The 26873-nt window shown below is 33.8% G+C and overlaps 1 protein-coding gene across 4 annotated transcripts; it reads right to left on the minus strand.

Annotated features, from left to right (window-relative positions):
* Positions 1-1645: 1645 nt before the first annotated feature.
* LOC145111124 (histone-lysine N-methyltransferase, H3 lysine-9 specific SUVH1-like) lies at positions 1646-4918 on the minus strand. 4 transcript variants are annotated; one of them, XR_013710181.1, is made up of 3 exons: positions 4733-4918; positions 2003-4397; positions 1646-1663 (listed from the first exon to the last, which is right to left on the minus strand). XR_013710181.1 is itself a non-coding variant. In XM_079047423.1 (2 exons), exon 2 carries the CDS (start codon positions 4206-4208, stop codon positions 2073-2075), a length of 2136 nt encoding a protein of 711 aa, XP_078903549.1. In that variant the 5' UTR covers positions 4209-4397; positions 4733-4918; the 3' UTR covers positions 1834-2072. The 4 variants fall into 4 exon arrangements, 1 of the variants encoding a protein (XP_078903549.1); XR_013710180.1 differs by lacking the exon at positions 1646-1663 and adding an exon at positions 1685-1826; XR_013710179.1 differs by lacking the exon at positions 1646-1663 and adding an exon at positions 1834-1892.
* Positions 4919-26873: the final 21955 nt, after the last annotated feature.

Genomic DNA, 26873 nt, shown 5'->3' on the forward strand with positions numbered 1-26873 from the left:
AATTTATTTTTATAGTTTTCGTTTTACTAATTTTTAGAAGACATTTTCAAGCATTATTTTCGTCCGGCTACTTTATAAATAGTTGTTTCAATCGAAACTTTATTTTAATACTTTCGTGGTCCACTTCATATGGTATAATCGTTATCGTGTTATATATGGATTTTGACATTTTTAAATTAAATTCTACATACTGATTGCAAACGATCTACCCGCGTATTAAAGTTACGTTTTGGTCCCTTATATAGTTTATTTTTATAGTTTTTGTTTTTATTAATTTCAAACGAGTTCTCCGCCACAATGCGCGAAATAACTTAAATACTAGTTATCTTTAAATTGAAACTTGACATCTCTCTCACAATATCAACATTTTTTTTGGCTTACCCAAACCCACCCATCTTACACTTTGTTGCTTAAAAATCATCACATTACTATCAAATCCAAACCCAAATTACTAAATAATGTGCAGTCCCATTAACTTCAATACAACCAACAAACTAATACAAATACTCCATCATCTCCAATCTCATGAGATATCAACATATACATTTGAAATCTTTCTATCATTAGAAACAACACTTCCTCGATCACAGGCAAATAAACCCGGAATTAGTTGGAAGTTGAGAAGGCGCGCATGCACCCGCCCATGCAAGCAAATCCTCTAAACGCTAGCCTATATATATATATATATATATATATATATATATATATATATATATAGAGGTTCATATGAGACCATCATATTTGGTGAGACATAAGGACGCAATTATAGTCATTTATTTTTTATATAAAAAAAAATTTAATGCAAAATAAACGAAAATTTTCGGAAAAAAAATTTTAATATTATTTTCCTAATTTAATTAATCAAAAAAAAAATAAAAAAAAAATACCGTTTTTTTTAAAATATAGATGAAATATTCTAATAGATTATTATACTGTAAATATTCAGATCGAATTTTTAGAATGTTAGAATATTCTACTAAAATACTAAACTATAAATATTTAAAAAATTCTAATTGAATATTAGTATATTCTAACAAATTTAAAAATTCAAATAGAATATTATAATATTTTAACATATCTACCAATTTTAGTAGAATATTAAAATATTCTAACATTTTAAAAATTCGATTTGATTATTTACAGTGTAATATTCTATTAGAATATTTCACTAATATTTTGAGAAAAAAAAATGATTTTTTTTATTTTTGGATAAATTAAATAACAAAAATAATATTTAAATTCTTTTTGGATTTTTCTTTTTATTTTGCAATTTATAATTTTTTTTATCTCAAAAATGAGTGGCTAGGGTCGCTTCCCATGTCTCACAAAATTAACATAATCTCAAATGAACCTCTTTATTTATATATATATATATATATATATATATATATATATATATATATATTATTTTGAATCGAAAATTAATCGGCGTGCACCGGTATTGGCACTTGCTTTCATAGATCTCATCATTAGATCCTATGAGAAAAAGTTATAAATATTTTGTAACTTTTTTAAAATTGAAATCCATCCACATGCACATATGACAAAGTATAAACAATTATTACTTTTCAGCAAATTCAGGGCAAGGCCAATTGGTGCAAGCTGCCTCTCTTCTCCTGTGCCATTTGTGTCCATACTAGATAGTAAATGTGGTTAAAGGACCCTACAATTTAATGCGAACTCATAAAAAATAAGGCATAACTTAAGTAACCATTCTTCAGTTAATAAAACCAAACAACATATCCAAAACGGCCCCAGTCGATTCAGACTTCAGAGGTGGATCTTTACGAATCTCAGCATAAAAGACAAATCGGATGATTTCAACTCTAGAAATGAAAAAGAACCATAACTAGTTACCAATCACATTATGTTTCAAATTCAAATAAACCAACCTACAATTACAACACGAAAAACATAAACAACACAAAAACATCCCCACTAAAACAACTTACTAAACTACACTCAGTAAAAAAAAAAAAAAAAAAAAAAAGACAAAACTAACCTTTTACAAGAGAGACAACATTCATATTCATGATTCATCTTCATCTTCATCTTCACTCCCCTCAATCTTGCTAGTAAAAAAAGCCTTTGCATGTCGAAGACCCACACAAACACTTTTTTTTCACAATCCCCTTTTTCTCAACCCGTGGGACCCCATAATTAAACGTTAATTCCTGCAAAGGTGCAATATGCTTAATCGCATATAATCCAACATGTAAATACGATTCCTCTTCATTTTCCCTCATAATTGGTTGCCAATAAACATTAGGCGAACAACTATGGTTCATAAACCGGCCCACATTCCCTTTATTTTTCGCACTAACAACCAACGGAAACGGAATCTTAACAGGCTCATCAGTAGGCACGAGCTCCAACGGGTCAAAAACCCGACCCGCATCAAATACATAATTATCATCACTATCAATCCCACTTTCAGTAATCACTTCACCCGCATACTCACATATAAAAGCTCCAGCCCGTATCGGGTCCCACGACCTAAGTCCCCAACCTTTATTTTTAGTTCTGAAAACCTCTAAACGGAGTTTCAACCCCGTTTGTGACACCCGGTTTCTGCAACTTGGAGGACATAAACATGAAGGCCCACATTCATGAACAATTAAATTATGACTTAATAAAATACCCGTTGATGAATACGGAAGATACCCGTTGTTTTTTTCCACACAAGGGCAAGGAGTCGAGGGTTGACATCCGTTTGAGCATCTACAGCTTAAAGATTTTGAAGTTCCGTATGGTTTCCCGTATTTCAAAGAGGGCAAATACGTAAAATACGCGGGACCCTTTTCGCTATCCACATCGTTTACTAAACAAATGGGTAAATTTTCCGCACCGGAGGTAAGATCGGGCAGGATAACCCCGACTCGGGCAGTCACCCCATCTCTCCATTGTTGAATTGATTTCCACAACATAAACCCTTCGGGCTGCCCGGAAACCCGAATGAGTTTATACTTGAATACATTGCAACCCGATTTTCCTTTTTCAATCCAAGATTCGTGGATTTTGTATAACCCATCATAAACATATACTTTTCCAGTTGCACTTGTTCCATCTTTAAGACCTCTAACAACTCTTACTTCATTACCTCTATGTAAGCTCTTTTCTAAAGCAAGATTACCCCTTTCGAGTTTTTGATCCATGAGTAATTTATCGCTTCTTTGAACACCACCTTGACCACTGTAAATTATTACCTCTCCATCATCTTCTTCATCTTCATACCCTCCTGCTGAAACGATACTTACTGCAATCGGTTCTTCATCACCACTGACTTTAAAACTTAAGTAATCTATCCCTGCCATGATTGGAGCATGTAATCCCACCAAACAGAGCTCCATTCTGAAAAAGAAAACATCACCAATATCGACACCGGGTACGGGTCCGACCCGTCTTTTTGTATTCACCCGGGCACCTTTGTTCATCAAGATTGTACCTGACCGTAAATCTGCCCGTCTTGAAATTCCCGGGATTACCCCTTTTGCATCATCGAGCTGTGTGATTTTTCTCCTTAGTAGATTGTAAACCAAAACCACACGTTGGACTAATTCATGATTACTATCAGCTTGAAGAATTGTATCGATTTCAAGAAGGCGAAAAGATTTCAAAATATGATTAACTAATGGATCGATGTCGACTTCAGAGCTAGATACAGCTACTGCTTGTGCTCCTTTCACTGTTTTCCGGATTTTTCGCTTTCTTTTAATGGCATCACCGCTGTCTTCTGTATCGATTGTGAACCCGTTTTCATATCCATCACTTTGAGTGTATCCTTCATCATATGGTATCACATTCTTGGAGCTTCTTCTTGTTGTTGTTGGTGCTGTTGTTGTCATTGTTGTTGGTGTACCTTTGGCACCATTGTCAGGAGGTGCTGAGATGGGTGTCCTGAAGGAATTTAGAGGAACTGGTGATGGGATTGCGTAGGATTTACCATTATCAGGTACACTGGCTCCTTGCCTCTGATTAGGAGACTCATTTGGAGTGGGAGAAACAAAGGGGAAAAATTGTGCAGCTCCAGGGGGAAATGGACCAGTTGGAGAAACGAATGCAAATGGAGATTGTTGAGTTGAAGATGGACCAGAACCCCCTTGTGATGGGAAAATTGGAACAAGACATCTTAATGGCTTAATGGAGAAAACCTTGTTTTTGTCAATGGGACCAGAAGGAACTGAATCTGAACCTAAACTGTCTTCCATCAATCTCAATCACACAGACGCCCCTTTTTCAAATTTCGAAATCTCCCAAACAAAACCACAACTGTCAAACCATAAAAAGAGAAGACATTCGAAAAAGACCTAAATTAAACCCTTACACCCACGACGCCACCATTTTTATCCCAAAAAGGTGCAAATTCAGACCACAAATTTCAGTTGCAAACTCTCCTCCTGAAACATGCAAGGAGACATTCAGGTTTAGAGAACAATTAGAATCTAGGTTTTGGTGAGGTAAAGAAATTTAACCTAACGATACATGAAGAAAAAAAAAAAAAAACCCTAGAAAAGGTTAAAACCCTAGACAGGAACTAACAAATTAACATATATAAACGCAAAAGTAAAGATTAGCAACACACTATCTAACATAGCAAGATCTGGAATAAACTGCGAGGAGGTGATCTGTAGTGTTAATACATAAAAGGAAATGGAAAAGACAACATGGAGACGTTCTTTTTAAACCCAGATTTGAGGTGAAAGACAAGAAGATCTAAGAATCGAGAGATTACCTCCACTATGTTCAGTTGACAGAGAGAGTGTGAGCGAGTGAGTTGGGGCAGAAATGTTTGATGAAGTCTAATCTAAGAAATCAGCCAGCCAGCGATTTTGCTCCTCTTTGCACTTCAGGGGTGGGGGAGGAGGTGGGCGTACGATATCGAAGTGCCCGTGTAGTAGTAAGAACGGATAATAATTAGACAGATAGGTTTATTCAATATTTTTTATTTATATAACAAAAATATCAATATACGAGGTTTATTTATAGGCAGAATTTCGTATATGCCATTGCTAAACATCTAAATATCGTATTTGCCCAACCTAAACTCTAAATATCGTATTTGCCATTCTTAATGTTTTTAATATCATATATACCCAACTCTATTTTTCTGATAATTTTTATTGATTTATAATTCTTTTTCATAATCTTAAATCATTAAAATTAAAAAACCATTGTAATTGGACAATAATGCCCCTAGTCTAAATTACGATACATCTCAGATCAATCACGTTGATTGCAGCTCCATATGGCTTTACAACTTCTTCCTCCCTATCTCAGATCAACGTCGTATACTACATCGATCAACTACCAGTTCTTATTCAAAGCCACATACTACATCCGGGATTCAGGTATTCATCAGAAGGCAGAATATTCAATCATCTAGAATGTGAATTCCGTTTTTAGGGTTCCTAGTTTCAACTGTTCAAATTCTTTATAGTTGCGATCGGGATGAATTAACATGAATATAGTTTCAATTGTTCAACTTCTTTCATGAAATATAGTTTCTAATTCCGACATTTTCCATGGTATCTCTATTTGACATATGATTTTCCTCCAAAAGTTAGTGAAGAGCTTAATTTTAAATGCGGTTCTGACTATAATGGTTAAGCACAAAAGCAGTAAGTCAAGTAGTCATCCATATTTGCAAAGTTTTAGTTTCAAATAACCAAATCAATTCTTTTTAATAGTTGAATTTTCTGTTTTTGTTTCATTATATCACATGTTCTTGTTTATGTTTACTGGAAAATAGGAGAAAATAAGCCTCTTAGGTGATGACATTAAGAAGGATGACTTCGGAGAGTTGTTTTAGATGTCACCTGAACAAGCAATTGACCACATGGGGTGAGAAAATGAAAGTAGATCTATCAAGTATTAATCCAGGGACTGAAAATTTAAATTGCCAAAAAAAGTTCAATTCAGTTTGCTTATTAATCTGTATGTAGAAGGAAATTAAGATTGATTATAGTTGTGTTGTTTTAGTAAAGCAAGTACTAGTGAAGGGACTGAAGATGTAAATCGTTAAAAAAAAAATTCAATTCATTTTGATGTTATTGTAGTATGTATGCAGATCGGAAGGAAGGTAAGCTTATACTTATAATTCTTTGTTCTTATGATTTTCATACAACAACAGGGAATAGCGACAACAGGGGAATATGAGGCTGTGGCTACGATCGTAAGTATACAAGCTGCGAAATTAAATCAATGTGAGATATCGAAGAAGTTGTGATGCCATATGGAGCTGCAATCAACGTGATTGATCTGAGATGTATTGGAATTTAGAATAAGGGCACTATTGTCCATTTACAATGTTTTTTTCATTATAATGATTTGAGATTATGAAAATGAATTATAATTCAATAAAAATTATCAAAAAAATAGATTTGGGTATATATGATATTAAAAAACATTAAGAATAACAAATACGATATTTAGAGTTTAGGCTGGGCAAATACGATATTTAGATGTTTAACAAGGACATATACGAAATTCTGCCTTATATATATATATATATATATATATATATATATATATATATATATATATATATATTTTAGAGGAAATCTTCAAAAAGTCTAAAAAAAATTAATAAAGTTTTAAATTGTTTTTTTTAAAACACAAAAGTCCCGATTATTTAATTTTTTGTATAAAACTCAATAAACTAGTTAATTTATTCTTTTAGTCATTTTTGACCTGTTTAGCAGGTTATGAGACTAAATCGTTAATTTTTCCAAAATAATTGGTATTTTTTGTAGATTTCGTCAAAATTTATATATAATATATAAATTTTTTTTTTATGTATTTATATATATTTTTACGTATTTATTTATTTTTAAGTTTTTATATATAGGGAAAATACCGGATATAGACATTATTTGGGGTTGAATTCCAAAATATAGACACAAAAAATTGAATTTCCGGCTATAGACATGGATTCCGCGGAGGTAGCTCCGCGGAATGTCAAAATCATAAATAAATGAGGAAATTAATAAAAAAAGAAAAAAAAAAAAAAAAAAAAACTCAAGATCCATTCCGCGGAGCTACAGTGGATTCCGCGGAGCTCCGCGGAGGTAGTTCCGAGGAATGGATCTTCAGAAGAAAAAAAAATCACCTCCAATGATTCTTTTATGTAAAGATCTCCAATTAAAAGACTAATTTTTTTTCCACCTCACATTCATTCCAAACATTGTCAAGAAAAATTCATACTATCGTAATCTTTTCTTGAACATAATTAGTTAGGGAATGAATATAAACCCCGAAGAATCGATTTGAAAAAAAAAAAATCTGAAAATTCATTCCTCAGAGCTACCTCCGTGGAATGAGTTCATTCCTCGGAGGTAGCTCCGCGGAATGGATCTTGAGTTTTTTTTTTTTAATTCCCTCATTTATTTACGATTTTGCCATTCCGCGGAGCTACAGTGGATTCCGCGGAATCCATGTCTATACCCGGAAATTCGATTTTTTGTGTCTATATTTGAAACTCAACCCCAAATAATGTTTATACCCGGTATTTTCCCTTATATGTATATGTTTACGTATTTTAATGTATTTTAAATGTATAAACATATTTTTTTTTATAAATTTATATGTTTTTTAAGTGTTTTATATATTTTTATGTAGTTTTATGTGTTGTTTTTTTATGTATTACATATTTATATGTATTTATGTATTTTTTAAGTTTTTTATATAGATGTTAATGTATTTTAAATGTATAAACATTTTTTTTACGTATTTATATGTATTTTAAAGTATTTTACATAGTTTTTATGTATTTTTATGCCTTCTTTTAAGTATTACGTATTTATGTGTATATTTACTTATTTGTATATTTTTAAGTTTTTTATATAGATGTTTATTATATTTATGTATTTTAAATTTATAAACGTATTTTTTACATATTTATATGTATTTTAAGTATTTTACACTTTTATGTGTTTTTTTATGTATTACATATATATATATATATATATATATATATATATATATATATATATGTGTGTGTGTGTGTGTGTGTGTGTATTTTTACGTATTTATGTATTTTTTTAAAGTTTTTTATATAGATGTTTATGTATTTTTATGTATTTTAAATGTATAACCGTATTAGTTTTATGTATTTATGTATTTTTACTTCAAGTCGTCTTCACCATTTCATCTAATTCTCATAGTTTCTTCGAGTATGTCTAGATGGTTTTCCTACATACTTATATAGTTTAACTTTTTCTCATTCGTTTATCATGAAATTAAACATCGAATTAAAAAACAAAACAATAATTTATGCCTTCAGGCGGAATGCGACCGTCTTATAGATGTTAAAATTAGAGAAGATTTTATCGACCGTGAACAAAATATGTATTCCTTACAAATTCTGAATTTATTGAAAGGAATTTAAGTATGTAATAGTTTTTGTAAGGTTTTTTACCTAATACCAAGGTTGTAAAAAACATCGGTGGATTGAGATTAATGTACTAATCGGTTAGGCGTGGATTAATCAGGGGATTAATCGATGACCATTAATTATCACGAAAATTATTCAAAAATAATAAATATAAGTTTAATCTGAAGAATATAAATATACAATAATGTTTTTCCTTATACAAAATATACAACAACGTTTTTAAATAAGGTTGAATAATACAATGAGTTAATATGTGTAACACCCATAAAAATCATGTCAATTTAAAACTTTTTCAAGCATTCAAAAGCCATTAGTTATTACAAAATGTTTTCAAAATAGTTTCACAACAAAGAATCCCAGAAATCCAAAATCATAAAATGTGAGGAGGTGCACGATCAAGCCTTCGCCTTCCCACGATCATCCGAAGTACCTGAAACAAAATCAACAACTGTAAGCCCGAAGCTTAGTGAGTTCCCCCAAAATACCAACACCATACAAACCAGAACAATATCATAACGAACAACACGCATACTGAGCCATCAGCCTGACTGGACCGCCTCGCAGGGCCTACAACCTATCTAGACCGCTCCCGAGCCTTCGGCACGTCTGGACCGCTTATCGGGCCTTCGGCCTGACTGGACCACCTCGCAGGGCCTTCAGTCTATCCGGGCCGCCCCGGGTCTGTTGGCCTTCAGCACAAAGCAAGACCGCCTCAACCCAACCACACACATACACATATGTCGACATACTCATAGCACATAAACAACCAATAGACAAGTACAGATCATACAGATCACTAAGCATAACATCATCCTATCAACCAGGATACCGATCTAACAGATCAATAAAACATAGCATCATCTTACAACAAGGATACCGATCTAACAGATCACTAAACATAACATCATCCTACAACCAGGATACAATCCAAAAGGGTCGGCCTTGGTGCCTTAGACCCTGTTGATATAGTGAGAAGAACTCACCTCACAATGTCGAACCGTGCTGAAATCTCCGACTGCTGACTCACCGAGAATCCTAAATGTCACAACTGGGAAATTTTAGACCTAGCAAAGTCTAACCTAGTACAAGTTAAACCACATTGTAATCCTTGTTGCATTGTATCGTCTATAGTCTTAAAGGCATGTTTATAAGCTAGTAACTGAGTATAGATTGAAACCTATGTTGTGTTAAGCAAGTATAAATTAACATAAGTTAAAAGACTAAGGGATTAAACCATAAAATATACCACCATAATTGAGATTTCGGTCTAGGATTCTAGAAACTAGGAGTTTGCGGTCCAAGAAATTAATTCCAATAGGTTTTCGGTTTTGGAATTGATTCAAAAGGTGGTTTACGGTTTGCTAAGGACCGAAATCACAAACCATTTGGCCAAAATCCCAAGGACTTGGCCCATTAAGGCCGTAAACACTACCCTATATATACATATTCAGCCGTAAACCCAATTCATTTCTCACTTTTTAGGCCGTAAACACCATAAATTCCTAAGAATTTTGCCCAGATCTTCTTATTTTCACCAAGAACATCAAGAACAACCTTCATATCGTCAAGTTTTCACCCAAGAACACCAAGAACACCTTCAAATAATTCCTAGAATTTTTGTGAGTATTTCTTACATAAGTTAGTGTTGTCTAACACTTTAAATTATTATTTAAATTATTTCATTAATTTAAATACGGTATCGTGTATAAATATTATTAGGATACAACTACTTTCACGTATTATAACCCAGGGATCCTTCGCAATCACTTCACGTCCGAACTAGCACACACATTCGAGGTGAGTTCATACCCCCATATTTTTCCAAGCTTTTTCAATGTTTTTAAGGAGGGGGGGGGAATACAAGTAAAACACAAGAAATCTTGTGTTAAGATTTTTAATTATTTCAAACTGCTTCAAACTACTTCAAGCTATTTAAATTATTTCCGTTCTTGTTTGTCTTAAAAAAATATATGTATGTGTGTGTGTATATATATATATATATATATATATATATATATATATATATATATATATATATAATTAAGATTCAACAGGCTTAGGACTGGTGTTTCCGCCTTAACTCCTGTTCCTTGTCTGGTTGTGGGCTTAGGGAAGAATCACTTGTTCGACTGCCTTTTTAATCTAAAATTTATATATATATATATATATATATATATATATATATATATAAGTATAAAACTTATTTAAATAAAACTATAACCCTTTTGTAACATGCCGAGCAAAAGGGTACCTTTCTTAAATATTTTATTGTTGTCATATAAACTATAATAAGTATAGTTTTGGGAACTTATATACTATTTTTACTAAGTCGGATAACAATACCAAAACAAACATATAAATTACAATAGGTATAACTTATGCGTCTTTTCACAATATTTGTCATCATAGACCTTTCTAGGGAAAAGTTACATGTTATTTACTAAAAGGTTTTTCACTTTATTACTAGTAAACTCGTTGAAGCAATTTGTGAGACGTCTTCGTGTACTTACCTAAGTACCAACCAAGTCCTGACTTATAACCAAAGTCTCTTGTAGGGAGAGCGAGATATTTGTGTATAGATCTATACGAGACTGACAATCCCGCACCTTAAATGTTAGCTACAGTTAGGCCGGCAGGCCTGGGGTGACAAATGTCGTTAACATTCCAACGCCTGAAGAACGTGGCGATCAGGCCATCTTAGGTTACAGTATGGTTATAAGAACTCACATGGAGAAAACAACGACACATTTACGTAGTAATATACTTTTTAAGCAGTCTTAAGGGGTATTAACTCTGTGATTACTTAGCATGTACATCATGGTTATATAAAATTAATGTCCGGTAGACAGTTGAATGTGTGATTTCCACCTTATTTCCTGTTCCTTGTTTGGTTGTGGGCTTAGGGCAGAATCACCCATTCGACTGCCTGTTCGATCTTAATTTTATATAACTCATATGTACTAAGTGATCATAGGAGGGTATTAACATCATATCTAGTTTACAGTGCAAACACGTCTTCAGCTAGTTTTACTTATGAATAAAACTACGTATCATTAAATTAAGTATGACAATTATACTTGTACTTTTCGGTCTTGGAACGTTTAAGACTACAATTTGGTTTTATGGAAAATATAGGATTTTCCATGATAAACATCATTATTTTACAAGCAAACAGTTTACAATTCAACTTTCTGGAAACAAATACGATTACTTACTCTTCGGTTAGGACCATTATTGTTGATACTATGATTTCTTAGTTTATACATCAGGGTTATATATAAATAATATCCGATAGGCAGTGGAATGTGTGATTTCTGCCTTACTTCCTGTTCCTTGTTTGGTTGTGGGCTTAGGGCAGATCCACACATTCAACTGTCCGTTCGATATTAGTTTATATATAGCTAGTATAAACTAAGTGATCATAGAAGGAACTAGTATGGTCACATTTCTAATTAAGAAAATATTGGATTTTCTAGAGGAACACACAAACATTTTCAAAAAACAAAGAATATACTTTTTATAACAAAAATGCTTATGAACTCACCAAATTTAATGTTGAGACTTTCAAAACCACTTGTATTCTCAGGAAACCAGTAGACAGGTACACATACAGGTTTTGTGAAGACGGAGCATAGTAGCTTCAAGTCTTTGTTTTTGCTATATAGTTTTGATGTTATCCAGCTATGATTCGAATATAATGTAAACACTTTAATATTAATACAATGGTTGTTGTTGATTTGATTACTATGATTCAATTGTTATGATACTGTACATGACGTCCTCCGCCCCCGAACGTTTTCGTCGTTCCGATTTGGGAGTGTAACACCAAACTATCACAATAAACGAACACTAGGTCAACAGTTGAATACCAATCTTGGCTAAGGGTCCAACTCTATGGTAACATTCAATTCTATCCTTTCCTTAAGTTGGGCCAAGGCCCAACTCCATTTCCTTAACCCGAAAGCCCAATATTCAAGGCCCATAATTGGCCCAATTTCTAAATTGGGCCCATCTCTCTAATTGGGCCTCATCCTAAGGTCCACTTCCATATTTAGCCCTAGACACTATTATTCAGAAAGCCCAAAAAGGGTTCAAACCAACTAGCCCAAAGATAGCCCAATCCCGAAGTCCAAAAATCGTAAAAGCCCAACAGCAGACATACGTTGGACGTACTCCGAGGCTACGCGGGGTGTACGTGAGCCTCATGTTGACTGGAAAGCGGGGACGTTGACTACGTACGCGGGGCGTACCCTCGTTGAGTCCAAAACCCTAATAAGTGCTTAATGGCTTAAGCACTTAAGCCCAAATTCCAGATCCATCGACCAAATGTGTCTTAGAACCATAAAGTTTCAAACTTTAATGCTTTGGACGTCCAGAAAGTTCTTAATGAAAGGTATTAATACATTAAGACCTCTCTACCACTTGCATGAGACACTTCTAGCCATTGGGACCTCATTTTTATCACTTAAAACCCTTCCTAAGGTCTGAAAGGACAGCTTAACACGTCCAAAACACAAGAAAGGTGTCATAAAGCTAATAAGGCAAGATTTATATCATTTATGCACAAAGGCAGAAGCTTTTTACCTCCTGGAGCTTCTAGAGGACAATATAACCTCATATCTTCAAGATTTCCTTCCTTCTCCGAGTCCTTGATGCAACTCCTTCTTCTCCAACCACTCAAAACACACACTTTTAGCTAAAACACTCAAGAAAGGGGTTAGGGTTTGGGGAAAATGGCTCAAAGCTATGGAGGCTGAAATGATAGAGGGTTAGAGGCTCATAAGGATGTTCATATACCACCCAAACCCTAAATATTATGGTTTCCATTTGACGTGAGTAAGCCCAGCGTACTAGGGCGCGCCTAGTACGCTCATCGTACCCTTATGTACGCGCAACGTACTCCTTTTGATCCAAAATTATAATGTTAGCTATTAGGGCATCTCATGGCAACATCCTTCCATCCCCAAGGACTAAAAATGACAACATAAAAATTAAGGGAGAATTCGAGAATACCTGCAAATTTCGGGATGTTGCAATATGAAATGTTAAATGTTTGATGTTCTATTAATTTTTAGATTTAAAGTCACGTAATAAAATAAGGAATAAAATATTTCCACCACACACATCTTCATCTTCTATACATGAGGCTTGGTGTTCCTTGAGACCACATGATACTAGTGAAATTTTCGTATGTGCATAAATTATTCTTTTGTTTTTTACTTCGACGTTTAATTTCAAGATAAGGAAATGAGAAAAAGCTTAAAATATGTGGATATATAGGAAAACCATCTAGATATACTCGAAGAAGCTGTGGAAATTGGATGAAATTGTGAAAACGACTTGAAGTAAAAAAATATATAAATACGTAAAAACAATACAGTTATACTTTAAAATACATAAACATCTATATAAAAAACTTCAAAAAAATACATAGATACGTAAAAATACATATAAATACGTAATACATAAAAAGCACATAAAAATATATTTAAAATATGTAAATTACTTAAAAATACATATAAATATGTAAAAAATACATTTATACATTTAAAATACATAAACATCTATATAAAAACTTAAAAGATATATAAATATGTAAAAATACATAGAAATACGTAATACATAAAAAAAATTGATGCGTTTTATATGTTACAAAAAATCTATTTTGGCAGAAAAACATAAACCCTAAGTTCACATGCACCCTAAAGGATTTATGTTCTCACTATTGTTTGCAAACAACTATTGAATATCTAGAACCCTGAAAGTATGTTTCTGTTTTCGAAATTAGTAAAGGGTTATTAGAAAATTCATACCTTAGTTTATTATAGCAAATAAACTATTAATCATTCCTTGCTGGTCTTCAGAAAGCAAGCACCAGAAGTCTCGTGCCTCTAATGGCTCACACCCAAACCCTAGCAAATTGGAGGCTAAAGAGGAGAGAGGAAGAGGAAGCAAATTTTCAAAATTCTCTTTGGAATGAGGTGAATTTCAAAAATCATAACCCAGGGGGGTTTATATAGGTGATAGGGAGGCTAAGGATAAGGCAGTTTCCTTTTAGATAACCCTAATCTTTTTGCTTCTCCCCAAGGCATCCAAGTTCCCTTAGAACCCAAGAAAAGCTCTAGAAACCCTATATAACTCCTTAAAATTGTCCCCCCCTATGGGAGGTTCTAGAATTAGTTAATGCTTAACTTTTGAACATTGTCACATTTAGTCCTTCCACTACTAATTAATCAAATTAATCCAAAAATTAATTTTGATTAATTTTTAATTAAAAAACACAATTTCTAATTAATATATTATTCTCATAATATATTAATAAATCATTTATTTTTTATTTCTAGTTAATATATTGATCATTTAATAAATTAATAAATCAGTCTCTCTCTCCAAAAAGCATTTCAGTCAATTATTAGGTTTGAGGGCAACCCAAAAGGACTTTGCTAATAATTAAAGATTATACTAATTTAGTTATTAGCTTAGACACTTCCAACAGTCTCCAACTTGGATAAGTCTAATACTAAATTATAGGTATAACTTCTAAATTAAACAGCAAAGGGTGCTTTCCAAAGCAATTGTCAAACTCTGATTCGCTCAGATATTTGTCCTTTAGATAAGTGATTAAATATTCTTCTGTTCTTCTAGATATCATATAGACATGAGACATGGATTGAAATTAATTTTATTTTCCAAAATTCGGTTTCTCGATTTCGCGATTTATGACGACTGAATTCAAACAACTAATTGAACACATCAATTCAGTCCGGGCTCAACCAAGCACTTCAGATGTCGACATCAAATCACCGAGGGGCCCAAAGACCTCGCTTTTCCCATTAGGGAAAAAGGAACGATTAAATTTCGACTCATATTCTTGTATCTTTTATTCACTAAATCATGCATGATACTACATTTTATAACATCACGTTACTGATGCATTTACGTAACACCAATGCACAACCAACTTGTAAATTACAACTCATATATCTCCATTTCAAGAATATAAGATATTATCATCTCGGAATTACTCATGATATAATCCATGAAGCAATTCTCTGAGCGTGGGTTTATCCAATACTCAAATCTCCATTTTCTAAGTACTCGTGAAAGTTGTAGCAACACAATTGCTATGTCTAAACTCCTTAGACAATCTACAATCCAATTCATGACAGTCTTCATTCACTACTTACTTCCTAAAGTATGAACGACTGTGGAGCTTCGAATAATCAAATTATTCAGGAAGTAAAACATGCAAAGTGAAACACAATAATAAACTAATTAATTATGGTCTCAAAACTATTGAACATAAATAATCTCTATTAGTTAATTACCATAATAATTACAACTTTATTCATTATATAATGTTTCAAGTAATCAACTAACCACTTGAATTAAAACATCAGTCATGCCATGTTATGAACATGCATACTATGCCTCTCTATAGTCCTTTCCTTTGTGAACATATCAACTGGACATTATTCCAATGATGCTCATTTCATAATTCCAAATTTTTATCACTATCCAAGATGTGATGGAATTCCGACTTAAAATGCATTAATCTCCTATGATATCAATATTCCAAAGTCTCAAAGACTGAGTCTTTGATATTACAGAATATACCATAGGAATTTTGTTACTAGAAACAATTTCATGGTAATGAAGGTTCTAATTCAAGGTACACTCCTTGAATACTTCTCTTGCATTGAAGTTTTCAACTTACATGTAGATTTTTCCAAGTATCTCCCATTATGGAAACATTTCCATAAAACCATCAATTCTGATCAAGAACTATCTCAATCCAAAATTATGTCACTATGGTCCATCCAAATTAATATCATAATTCTAACTGTCCACAAGCATCCAGTCTTTTGGTATAACCTTACAATGTTCTTGACAATTGTTAAATAACTTTAGTCACACAAAATTCTAGTTCTTTTTCTATCACATTGCTCTGAGCATTTAAAAAAATTAGAATAAGTGAATATTATAGCGTATGTAATCGATCCTATATCCGAAGCATATTGGACTCGACTCATTATATCTTATATAGGAATCTAATATCCGGTCAATCTCTTGCTATAATATTTCCATATATGAAATATCCTATGTTGAACCATTTCAACACGATATTCATGTACGTCTATGACTAAGTTCTATTAAACTATACAATCTAATCCTTTATATTTGAAAAGAAGTACCAGTGACCTCTCCTTTAAGTCTACTATAGCGAAACAATTACCAAACTTTGCAATTTGCAAATTGAAAACTTTGTTCCCTACGAACAATATTGTCAGCATACAATACTAGCATAACAATTATGCTCCCACTAGCTTTGGCATGTACCCAAAAATTAACTGCACTTCAAGAAATCAATACTCTTGACTTTCTTACTGAAGTACAGATTTCTGTTATGCAATACTTCGATAAGTCTCCAACTAGACTTCTTAAGCATATGCACCTTATTTGGATAGCATATGTGTGTGTTTAAACCCTTTTATAACTTATATATGTATGTCATGAAAGTTCAAAACAGTTCCTTGCCATTCCTTACAATTTCAAATAAGACAAGGGATGTTGTAATCATATTATGAATTTGAGAATGCAATTTACATAGCTAATATTCATATTGATCTTTATCAGATCTTTAAAGTCTACCAGCGAAAGTGATTCCTCATAATCATTTTCATGAATTGGAGGGAATCTTTACCACATAGATTTCAAGGTGCCTACGTTCCCATCCATGTGAATCTATCATCTGCAACCTACAATCATAAGATAAGGTTTAGGACAAAACCAAATTCGAATTTAGCTTTCCTTCATGGACTGAACTTCGCAATTCTAAATTTCTTGCCCTCTGGTAGCTCAAGGGCATACCAATGCTTCCATGTTGTTTGCAGCTCACCCATATTGATCAATGTACTTTCACTGACCAACATGATTTTTGCTTTTGCAGTTAAAGGAAAAACATAGAACTCATAAGCATTGCCAACTAAACTAAAAGTGCATAAAAATAAGAATGTGTCAATCAAACACGATAGGCTATCAACCTCAGGTCCTGTGCTAGTGATAACTAAAAGGTTTATTGTCGATTGACTCTTGAAACTCTCAAGATCAATACGACTCCTACTAACTTCTTGACATATGAGTTTTCTCCCAAGGAAAACTCATTGACGAACTAAAACAAATATTTAAAAGTTCGTGTGGATTCCCGAAAAGAAAACACTTCACATAATAGATCTCAGTTTAGATTTTGTTTCTCGATTAAGGAAAACATCACAACTCCAATTCTATATGTGCTAGAGTAAGAAAACATTTTACTCCATATATTTCGAGTTATTTTCAACCTTCTTAGTTTGAAGAGACTTTCAAGATACGATTTGTAGTTACCAGAGCATGGATCTACAACTTGATTTGGAATGAAGTATGACTCATCTCTTGATTGAACTATTTTTCAACAAAATTTGATTCCTCTTCTTAGTCATACAATTGCACTAATATGTTCTTCGAGGATCAATTGTGACATAAATCTACAATCACTAAGATGATCATAAAACATGATACTAAAGTATTCTCCTTTCTTCTCAGATTAGAGAATCTTTTATCTTTCTGTCTAATAGATTCTTGTTATTCGTTCTGCTACTCTTTGAATCTTTTCAATGTATTAGAATTATGCTTAATCCTATAAACACAACCATATTTACTGAAACATTAGTAAATCATGACGAATAGAGTTGTCGTCCTTTACGGTGGATCTGAATAGTCCATATTAACATGTACTAGATCCATTAGTCCTTCACTTGACTTATATAAGCATGTGATCAATTAATTAGTCATAATTTTCCAATGAACAAGATTCTCATACACTATACAATCCGACTTGTACAACACCAGGTATCTGTCCAGTTGGTGATGATATTTCTTTTCACTTGGTCAATTATGACAATACCACAAGCGATATCATAAAAATCAAATCCACAATTAATATTGCTAATATTAGAAATGTAACAAACAATTTCATAAATACCATTGCAAGGAAATATAAACAAGGCAACCAAATAAACCAAAATTTCACTTCATTGAAAATAAACAAAATTTTGACTAGTCCTTACAATGCATAAAATAAAAACCATGTTTCTAGATATATCCGAAGAGTAATAACAATCTATTAAATTATCCCAACTCCTTAGTAGTAGCTCCAATTTCTGATCATCGAACCATGTGACCAAAGTCCATTTCTCATGATCAGATTTCGTTCTCCTTGTTCAAGCTTCTTTCTTTCTCTTAACTCCTTTAATACCATCAATTGTGATCATCACATCATGTATTAAGAGTCTATGAATAGGAACTTATAAAACAATGGAGTCAGATAATGGATGAGCATTCGTGCAAATCTAGACTCAAACTAAGGATCTGTAAAAGTTTTCAAAATGATTTTCAAAATTGTTTTCAAAAGTAACCAAGGAAGGAGGAGAGGTGTACGATCAACCAAAACAAGAAAGTATACCCCAAGTTACCCACACTGTTATTTGTTATTGATGATTATGATAGAACTGCATGCTAGTGATAGGCTAGGGATCTTCGGGGTTGCATGATAGAATTTCCTGATGTATAATGCCTGATAGCCTAGTAGGACTTATTGTGTGTTAGATGAAATCGGCATCATTACTGTAGTTGCTTAGTGTATGCATCATAGTTGTACATAACTAAGATTTTATAGCCTAAGAATGTTTGATTTAGCTTTATTTCTTGTTCTTGTCTAATTAAGGGCTTAAGGTAGAATCAAGTATTCTACTGTCTTTAGGATCCATCATTATGTATGATTAGCATGCACGAGTAGCTACAGGGTTGGTGGAAGTTTCATAAGTGAGTATCCGAGTATAGTAGGCTAGTTGAGTTAGGAATTCCCACTCTCGAGAGAGTAAGGACAATATTCATGAGTATTTTAGTTGTGGTTTTGTTTTCTGGCAGTTTGTGATGATCCATTGAGACAAATACGGGTTGGTGTGGAAGGTAGTATGGACACATACTACTGAAAGCATAGGACCCATACGTGTAGCAAGGAAGTCACAACCCCCGAGAGTTAGTATTGTCATGATGGTTATAACGGTATGAATTGTGGACTTTCTGATGTATATCTTGATTTATTTTTAGTATGGTCATTACGAGAGGTTCTGGTTCGAGAGATGGTGGTCAGGACAGGTCGAGACTGACCGATGATGACATTCGTGAGTTGATCGCTACCGAGGTAGGTGCTGCTGTTCGGAGCTCTATTCTGGAGTTGTTTCGGTCTATCAAGACTGTTACGATTGAGCTTTTTGATGATCATTATGTTGTACTCATTGATGTTGTTGTTGTTGCTGCAGCTACCACGACTGTTGTTGTGGGGATTCAAGGGGAGAGATTGTTTCAGTATCGGGACCTCGAAAACACTAACCCTCCGCAGTTTGATGGGGGCAAGGACCTGATTGTGGCTATGAGGTGGTTGACTTATGTGGAGGGTTGTTTCTTCACATGTTCTTGTCGGGATGACCAGAAGGTCGAGTGAGCCCTGAACCTTTTCCGGTTAGGGAGAAGGATGATAGAATTTCGGGGAAATAAAGGCACTTGGATATTCTGAGAATTGCGATTCCACTTTCAAATCAAAGTATTTTAGGTGGTAATCCCTAATATTTGATTGGATAAGACTCAGACGAGATTTAGAATAGAGAATTAAATGTATCAATTTTGTGAGTACCAAAAAACTGACCGAAAATTGGTTAAATACCTCATTTGTCTGAAAACTGTCAAAACTGTCATAAAACAGTTTTCCAACAGTCAAAAAATTGTCATAAATCTGGCTTTTCTATAAAGATTAATGCAAATCCAAAAACGGGTCAAATATTCAAAATTTGGATTTCTGGTGCATTTTTAATACAACAATATAACCCAAAATAAAAATTTCCCCAGCCAGGGGCTCTGCCCCTTGGAAACCGCCACGGGCTACTGCCCATTGGACCCCGCTCCCAGGGGCGATGCCCCCGGAACCCCGTTCGTTCAGGGGCTTCGCCCCTAAATGACAATATACTTTTAATCTTGAATAAACTTAAACAAGTGTGCACTCTGCACCTTCCTTACTTGTTTAATATTCACTAAGATTGATTTTGGTCAACAAGTCAATCCATTACACTTAAATACAATTAGTGAAGCAAATCACCAACAAACCTCCCCCATTTAAGTGTAATCTTGATTAACTTAAAACAAAACATAACAACAACAAATTGATACATAAATGAAATGTCGTGACGATTGAATTTCACATTAGTATATTATTCATTCCAAATATTCGAATATCAGGATGTCACTAAGGATTGAACCCTTTCTATTCATAGTGAATACATGAAGATAATACACACAACAATTTACATTCTCATAAGTTCTAACTTGACACTACATTTTACTAGCTTGTGTCCCATCCTTCAATAGGCATATCAAATTCAAGTCCCAACTTCTTGAAGCAACTAAACTTCATGCTTATATAAGTAGTTCTTTTGTTCGTGCACCTGCAAATGCAATTTTTCAAAGAACTATTAAGAAATAAAATTTCAACCTCCTTAACTTGCAGTACCGAACACATACCTTGGGATGATGATTATAAGGTGTTCCATTCTTCAAATATCAAGCTTTCCACATTGAATTCAGCATCTAATATTACATTAGATGGGAATTGGTTATCTAAATATAAAAGATTTTAAGTGGACTTTAAACCCATCCCTACATCCGCCTTGTGCACAAGATCTCTTGCTAACCCTTTGGTTAGATGATCGGCTAAATTCAACTGAGTTCTTATAAACTTCACATATATCACACCAGTCATGATGAGCTCACGAATCATGCTATGTCTAACACCTAAGTTTCTAGACTTTCCATTGTACACTTGACTATAAGCCTTAGCCAAGGTTGCAATACTATCACATCTGATAGAAATGATAGATATCAGTTTGGGCCATAATGGAATTTCATAAATCAAATTCCTTAGCCACTCAGCTTATTTACCAGCAGCAGACAATGCAACAAACTCAGACTCCATGGTTGAGTTAGTAATACAAGTATGTTTCTTAGATACCCAAGAAATGGCACCTCCTCCAAGAAGAAACACCCAACGACTTGTAGAGGAGTGATCCTCTAAGTTGTTAATCCAGTTGACATCTGAATAACCTTCCAAAACAGAAGGATATCCACTATAAGTTAAACCATAATTCATGGTCCCTTTTAAATACTTGAATACTCTACTCACAGCTTGCCAATGATGTGAACTAGGATTACTAGTATATCTACTAAGCCTTCCCACAACATATGTTATATCAGGCCTAATACTAATCATGGCATACATTAGACTACCAATAACCCTTGATTATTAAAGTTGAGACACTAGAGATCCTTTATTAGGTAGAAGCTTAAGACTAGAATCTATAGGAGTGCTAACAGGGGAACAATTCTCAAAGTTTAACTTTTTTAATATCTTCTCTATGTAATGAGATTGAGAAATCTAAATCCCATTGTTTCCTTGTTTAATTCTTATGCCAAGAATTACCTCAGCCTCCCCCAGGTCTTTCATTTCAAAACTAGATGATAATAATTTCTTGGTTTTATCAACTTCTTCTAAATCAGTACCAAAAATCAACATATCATCCACATATAGACAAATCATAACTCCTTTACTAGAAGTATCAAATTTTCTATATACACACTTGTCAGCTTGGTTTAATGCAAAACCATTAGACAAGACAACATCATCAAACTTTTGATGCCATTGTTTTGGTTCTTGTTTCAAACCATATAATGATTTCTTCAACTTGCACACCTTGTGTTCATTTCCACGTATCACAAACCCTTTAGGTTGTTTCATTTATATTTCCTCATCCAAATCACCATTCAAGAATGCAGTTTTCACATCCATTTGGTGAATAATAATATTATGTATAGCTGCAAGAGCTAACAATAATCTAATTGTGGAAATTCTAGAAACAAGAGCATAAGTATCAAAGAAGTCAATGCCTTCCTTTTTCCTAAAGCCTTGGATAAGCAATCTGGATTTATACTTATCAATTGTGCCATCCACCTTCATTTTCTTTTGAGGATCCATTTACATCCTAATACCTTGCAACCAGGAGATAAATCAGATAATACCCAAGTATTGTTATGAATGATAGAATCAATCTCATCTTGAATTGCTTATTTCCAGAAATGAACATCCCTAGAAGTCATAGCTTCACTGAAAGTCTTTGGATCCTCCTCAATATTAAAACAATATTTAGGTTGATACACATACTCATTCCTTGTTCCTTCAACTAAATATAATTGAAAATCAGATCCAAAAGATTTAGCTTTTCTAGCTCTTGTACTCTTCCTAAGTTCAGGAACATAACTTGTACCACCAGAAACATCTTTAGATTGAGTTTTGTTCTTGTTGAAGGATTGTTGAATCATGTCCCTTGGTCTAGGTATAGATGTAAATATTTCTTCATCAAAGATAGCATTTCTTGACTCTATAATAGTGTTCACAGACACAAAGTCATTAGATTCTAAAACATAGAATCTATAAGCTTTGGAATGTTCAACATATCTAATAAAGATAAAATCTATACCTCTTTCACGTAATGTTTTCCTTTTGGGTTCAGTGAGCCTCACAACTGCTCGACAACCTGAAACTTTGAGATAACTCAAATTTGGTACCTTTTTACACCAAAGTTCATAAGGAGTATTCTTGCTTATTTTGTTTGGAGTTCTATTCAAAATATAGCATGTAGTTAACATAACCTCACCATAGAAACCTTTAATTAAACCTGAATAGGATAACATGGAATTAACCATTTCTTTTAAATTCATTTATTTCCTTTTAGCTACACCATTTTTTTGTGGTGTATAAGGAGTCGTGGTTTGATGTATTATTCCAGTTGATTCAAAATAAACCGGATCATAATACTCACCACCTCTATCAGTGCGTAAGACTTTTATTAATTCATTTTTATGAAGATCAACCTCTTGTTTATAAATCTTAAATTTATCAAGAGCTTCATCTTTGGAATGTAGCAAATAGACATAGCAATATCAAGATGCATCATCAATAAAAGTAACAACATACTTTTTGTTTCCAAAGGAAGGTGTTGCATGGAAATCATATAAATCACTATGTATAAGTTCCAACACCTTGCTTTCCTTACCAACATCTTTGAAAGGTTGTCTTGTGATTTTAGTTAACATACATGTTTTACATTTTTTATTGTTTATATCAAAAGCAGGAATTAAACTCATTTTTGTCATGTATTTTAATCTCTTGTAATGAGTGTTTCCTAGTCTAGCATGCCATAAATCAGATTTATTAAAGTTATTGCTAGTACTAGAAGAAGCCATGCAAACATAATTATCATAACTAGGATAATTAATATTAAGCCTAATCATTCCATTTACATATCTAAAACCCATAAAAGAACCATGTCTTGAAAAGATATACTTATCACTTTCTAATACTTGTTTGTAACCACAATTATTTAAAACAAATTCAGACACAAGATTCTTTCGAATCCTCGGTACATATAAAACATTGTTCAGACACAAACACTTTACAGAAGTAAAGTAAAGTAAAACATATCCTAAACCCTTGATTGGTTCAGTTGCAACATTTCCCATTTTCACCACAGATCCATCTTCAATTGGTTGACATTCCTTGAACCAACGAAGATCTTTACATATATGGTTGTTGCTCCTGAATCAACCCACCATGCAACATCATCTTCATGCACATAAAATGCTTCAGAATTCATAGAAATATGATTTTGAACATATTTAGAATTCTGCATGAAAACATAAATCTGACCTTGTTGCTTTTCTGGATCCTTAGATCCACTTGGTCCAATACCATCCTTGTTCACTTTACAAAGACGACAATCTTTCTTGAAGTGACCCGATTTGTTACAATTCCAACAAACCAACTTAGTCTTCTTGTTGGAAGACTTGTCAACCTTTCCTTTAAACTTCATTTTTCCATTAGACTTCTTGGGATTCTTTGAACTCTCTCCTTCCACCATGTTCATAGAAATGGAACCAACTTGGTTCTTTCCTTTAGGATTGTTATCAAGTTCTTGAGTCCTTAAGGACTCTTCAATCCGTAAATAGCTTCCAAGTTGAGTCAAAGTTAATTCCTATTTGTTATGGTTCATATTATGTTTAAAATCTTTCCAAGAAGGGGGCAGTTTGTCAATGATCACAACCACATAAATGGCTTCATCCATTTTCAGATTGTGTCGAGCAAACTGTCCCAAAATCCTTAAAATTTCTTAGAATTGTTCCATAAGAGGCCTGGAGTCAGTCATCTTGTAACCCTTAACGTTACTTACACTAAAATTCTTGCTTGAAGCATATTCAGTCATGTACTTGGATTCAAGAGAATCCCACATAGTTTTGCACTTTCAACATTTTGATAGATATCAAACAGAGAATCACACATACCATTGAGAATATGACCACGACAGATATAGTCATCATTTTCCCACTTAGATCTCCTCCTTGTTGCCTCTAAATTTTCATCTTCAGCAAATTTTGGCAGGGTGTACTCAGAACATACACCACTTTCAGAGTAGTAAGAAGAAAGTGCATATTCTTCTACCATCTATGAAAATCTTTCCCTTCAAACTTTTTCAATTTGTCAAACTTTCTTGTCATATCCTTCACAGAATCGTCACTTGCCATGATCACAGATTATTTTGATTTTTGTTAGAATTTTTGGGTAATAAAGGCACTTGGATATTATGAGAATTGTGATTCCACTTTCAAATCAAAGTATTTGGGTGGTACTCCCTAATCTTTGATTGGATAAGACTCAGAAGAGATTTTGTAACACCCGGTTCCTGGTACGTATTTTAAATTTAAAAATTATATGTTTTACACTGGGACTCGACGAGTTGGAGGCCCAACTCGTCAAGTAGACTAGACTTTGGACGCGGGTTTTAAATAACCTACTCGACGAGTCGGGAGCCCGAATCGACGAGTAGGACTGTCTGGATGAAACCCTAATATTTAGGATTTGCATCCTATTTAAACGCCTTATCTTGTCCCAACCCAACCTCCATCGTCTCTTTCAGTCCAGAAAATCCCTAACTCGAAACCCTAAAACATTTGGAGTGTTCTTGAGCCATTTTGTGTGTTTTTGGTTGTTTTAAGCTTGAAGAAGGAAGTAAAAGCTTGGTGGTTCCAGAAGAAGCAAGTAGATCCAGAGGCTTTGCTTCATTTTCAGTTCATTCAAGGTAAAAAACTTCAACCTTGACCATCTATCTCTTAGATCTCTAGTTAAGGTTCATTTCTACATTTTCTAAGCTTTAGTAGATCCATATTTGGGATTTTGTGGTTCTAAGGGGGTATGAATTCAGATCTGGAACCATTGAGGGTTCCCATGGCATAAAGATGCCAACTTTATTGCCATAAGAACCCCATGCACCTTGTAGACTCCATTTTAGGGCCATTTGAGCCAAATACCCCATGCATGAACGTCAAGTTTGTGACTTTACGTGTATTATGGACCCTAGGAGGTTAGATCTATGTTCTGGATGTATTAAACTCGACCGAAATCAACTGTATGGACATGGACTTTGGGGGACTCGGCGAGTCGCATATGGGACTTGACGAGTCGGGGTATGGTTCCCCAACTTTTTCTATTTTTGATCGAACTGGTTGAGTCTAGAAGAGGACTCAACAAAATGAATGTGAATATGGGCCTGAAGATTGTGGAACTCGGCGAGTTCAAGAACAGAACTCGGAGAGTTCAAGACAAGTCCCAACTGCATGAAGATGAACTCGACAAGTTCATAAGGAACCCGGTGAGTCCAAGACTAAATGTGTCTTCTTGCATGAAGAAGGACTCGACGAGTTCAAGGATGAACTCGGTGAGTCAGTTATAGAAGGTCCCGACTTTGTATGAAGGATAACTCGGCGAGTTGTTGGGTAAACTTGACGAGTTGAGTCAACTGAATGTTGACTTTGACCTAGAGTTGACTTTGACCAAGGTGTTGACTTTGACTTTGACTTTGAACTGAGTCAACCAGGAAATGGTAATTAAGGAAGATTGTTATGTGTAGGATCTGAGAGGGGTTGATTCTGGCAGTCAGGACAGTTCAGACACATTACGACACTGAGGTGAGTTACCTTCCAGTAGAAGTGGGTCTACGACCATAATGTTGGCCCACTAGCAGGGGTTGTTTGTGTTGGATAAGCTGTCTAAGTCCATAATTATTTCTGTTATGTACTTGACCCAACCCGACATGGTCCATTTGGGTTCCATGGCATCATGCACTTGGATAGACTAAATGAGAAAAATAACACTTGTGGTTTATTAATATATTATAAGTTATAATATATTAATAATATTATTTAATTAGTATTGATCAAGAATTAATCTAGGATTAATTAAGTGATCAAAAGGAGACTAATTAAATATATGGGTTGATTATGTAAA

This window comes from Lactuca virosa, chromosome 5 (assembly GCF_052849685.1).
Source record: "Lactuca virosa cultivar CGN04683 chromosome 5, Lactuca_virosa_CGN04683_v6, whole genome shotgun sequence".
Taxonomy (NCBI): domain Eukaryota; kingdom Viridiplantae; phylum Streptophyta; class Magnoliopsida; order Asterales; family Asteraceae; genus Lactuca; species Lactuca virosa.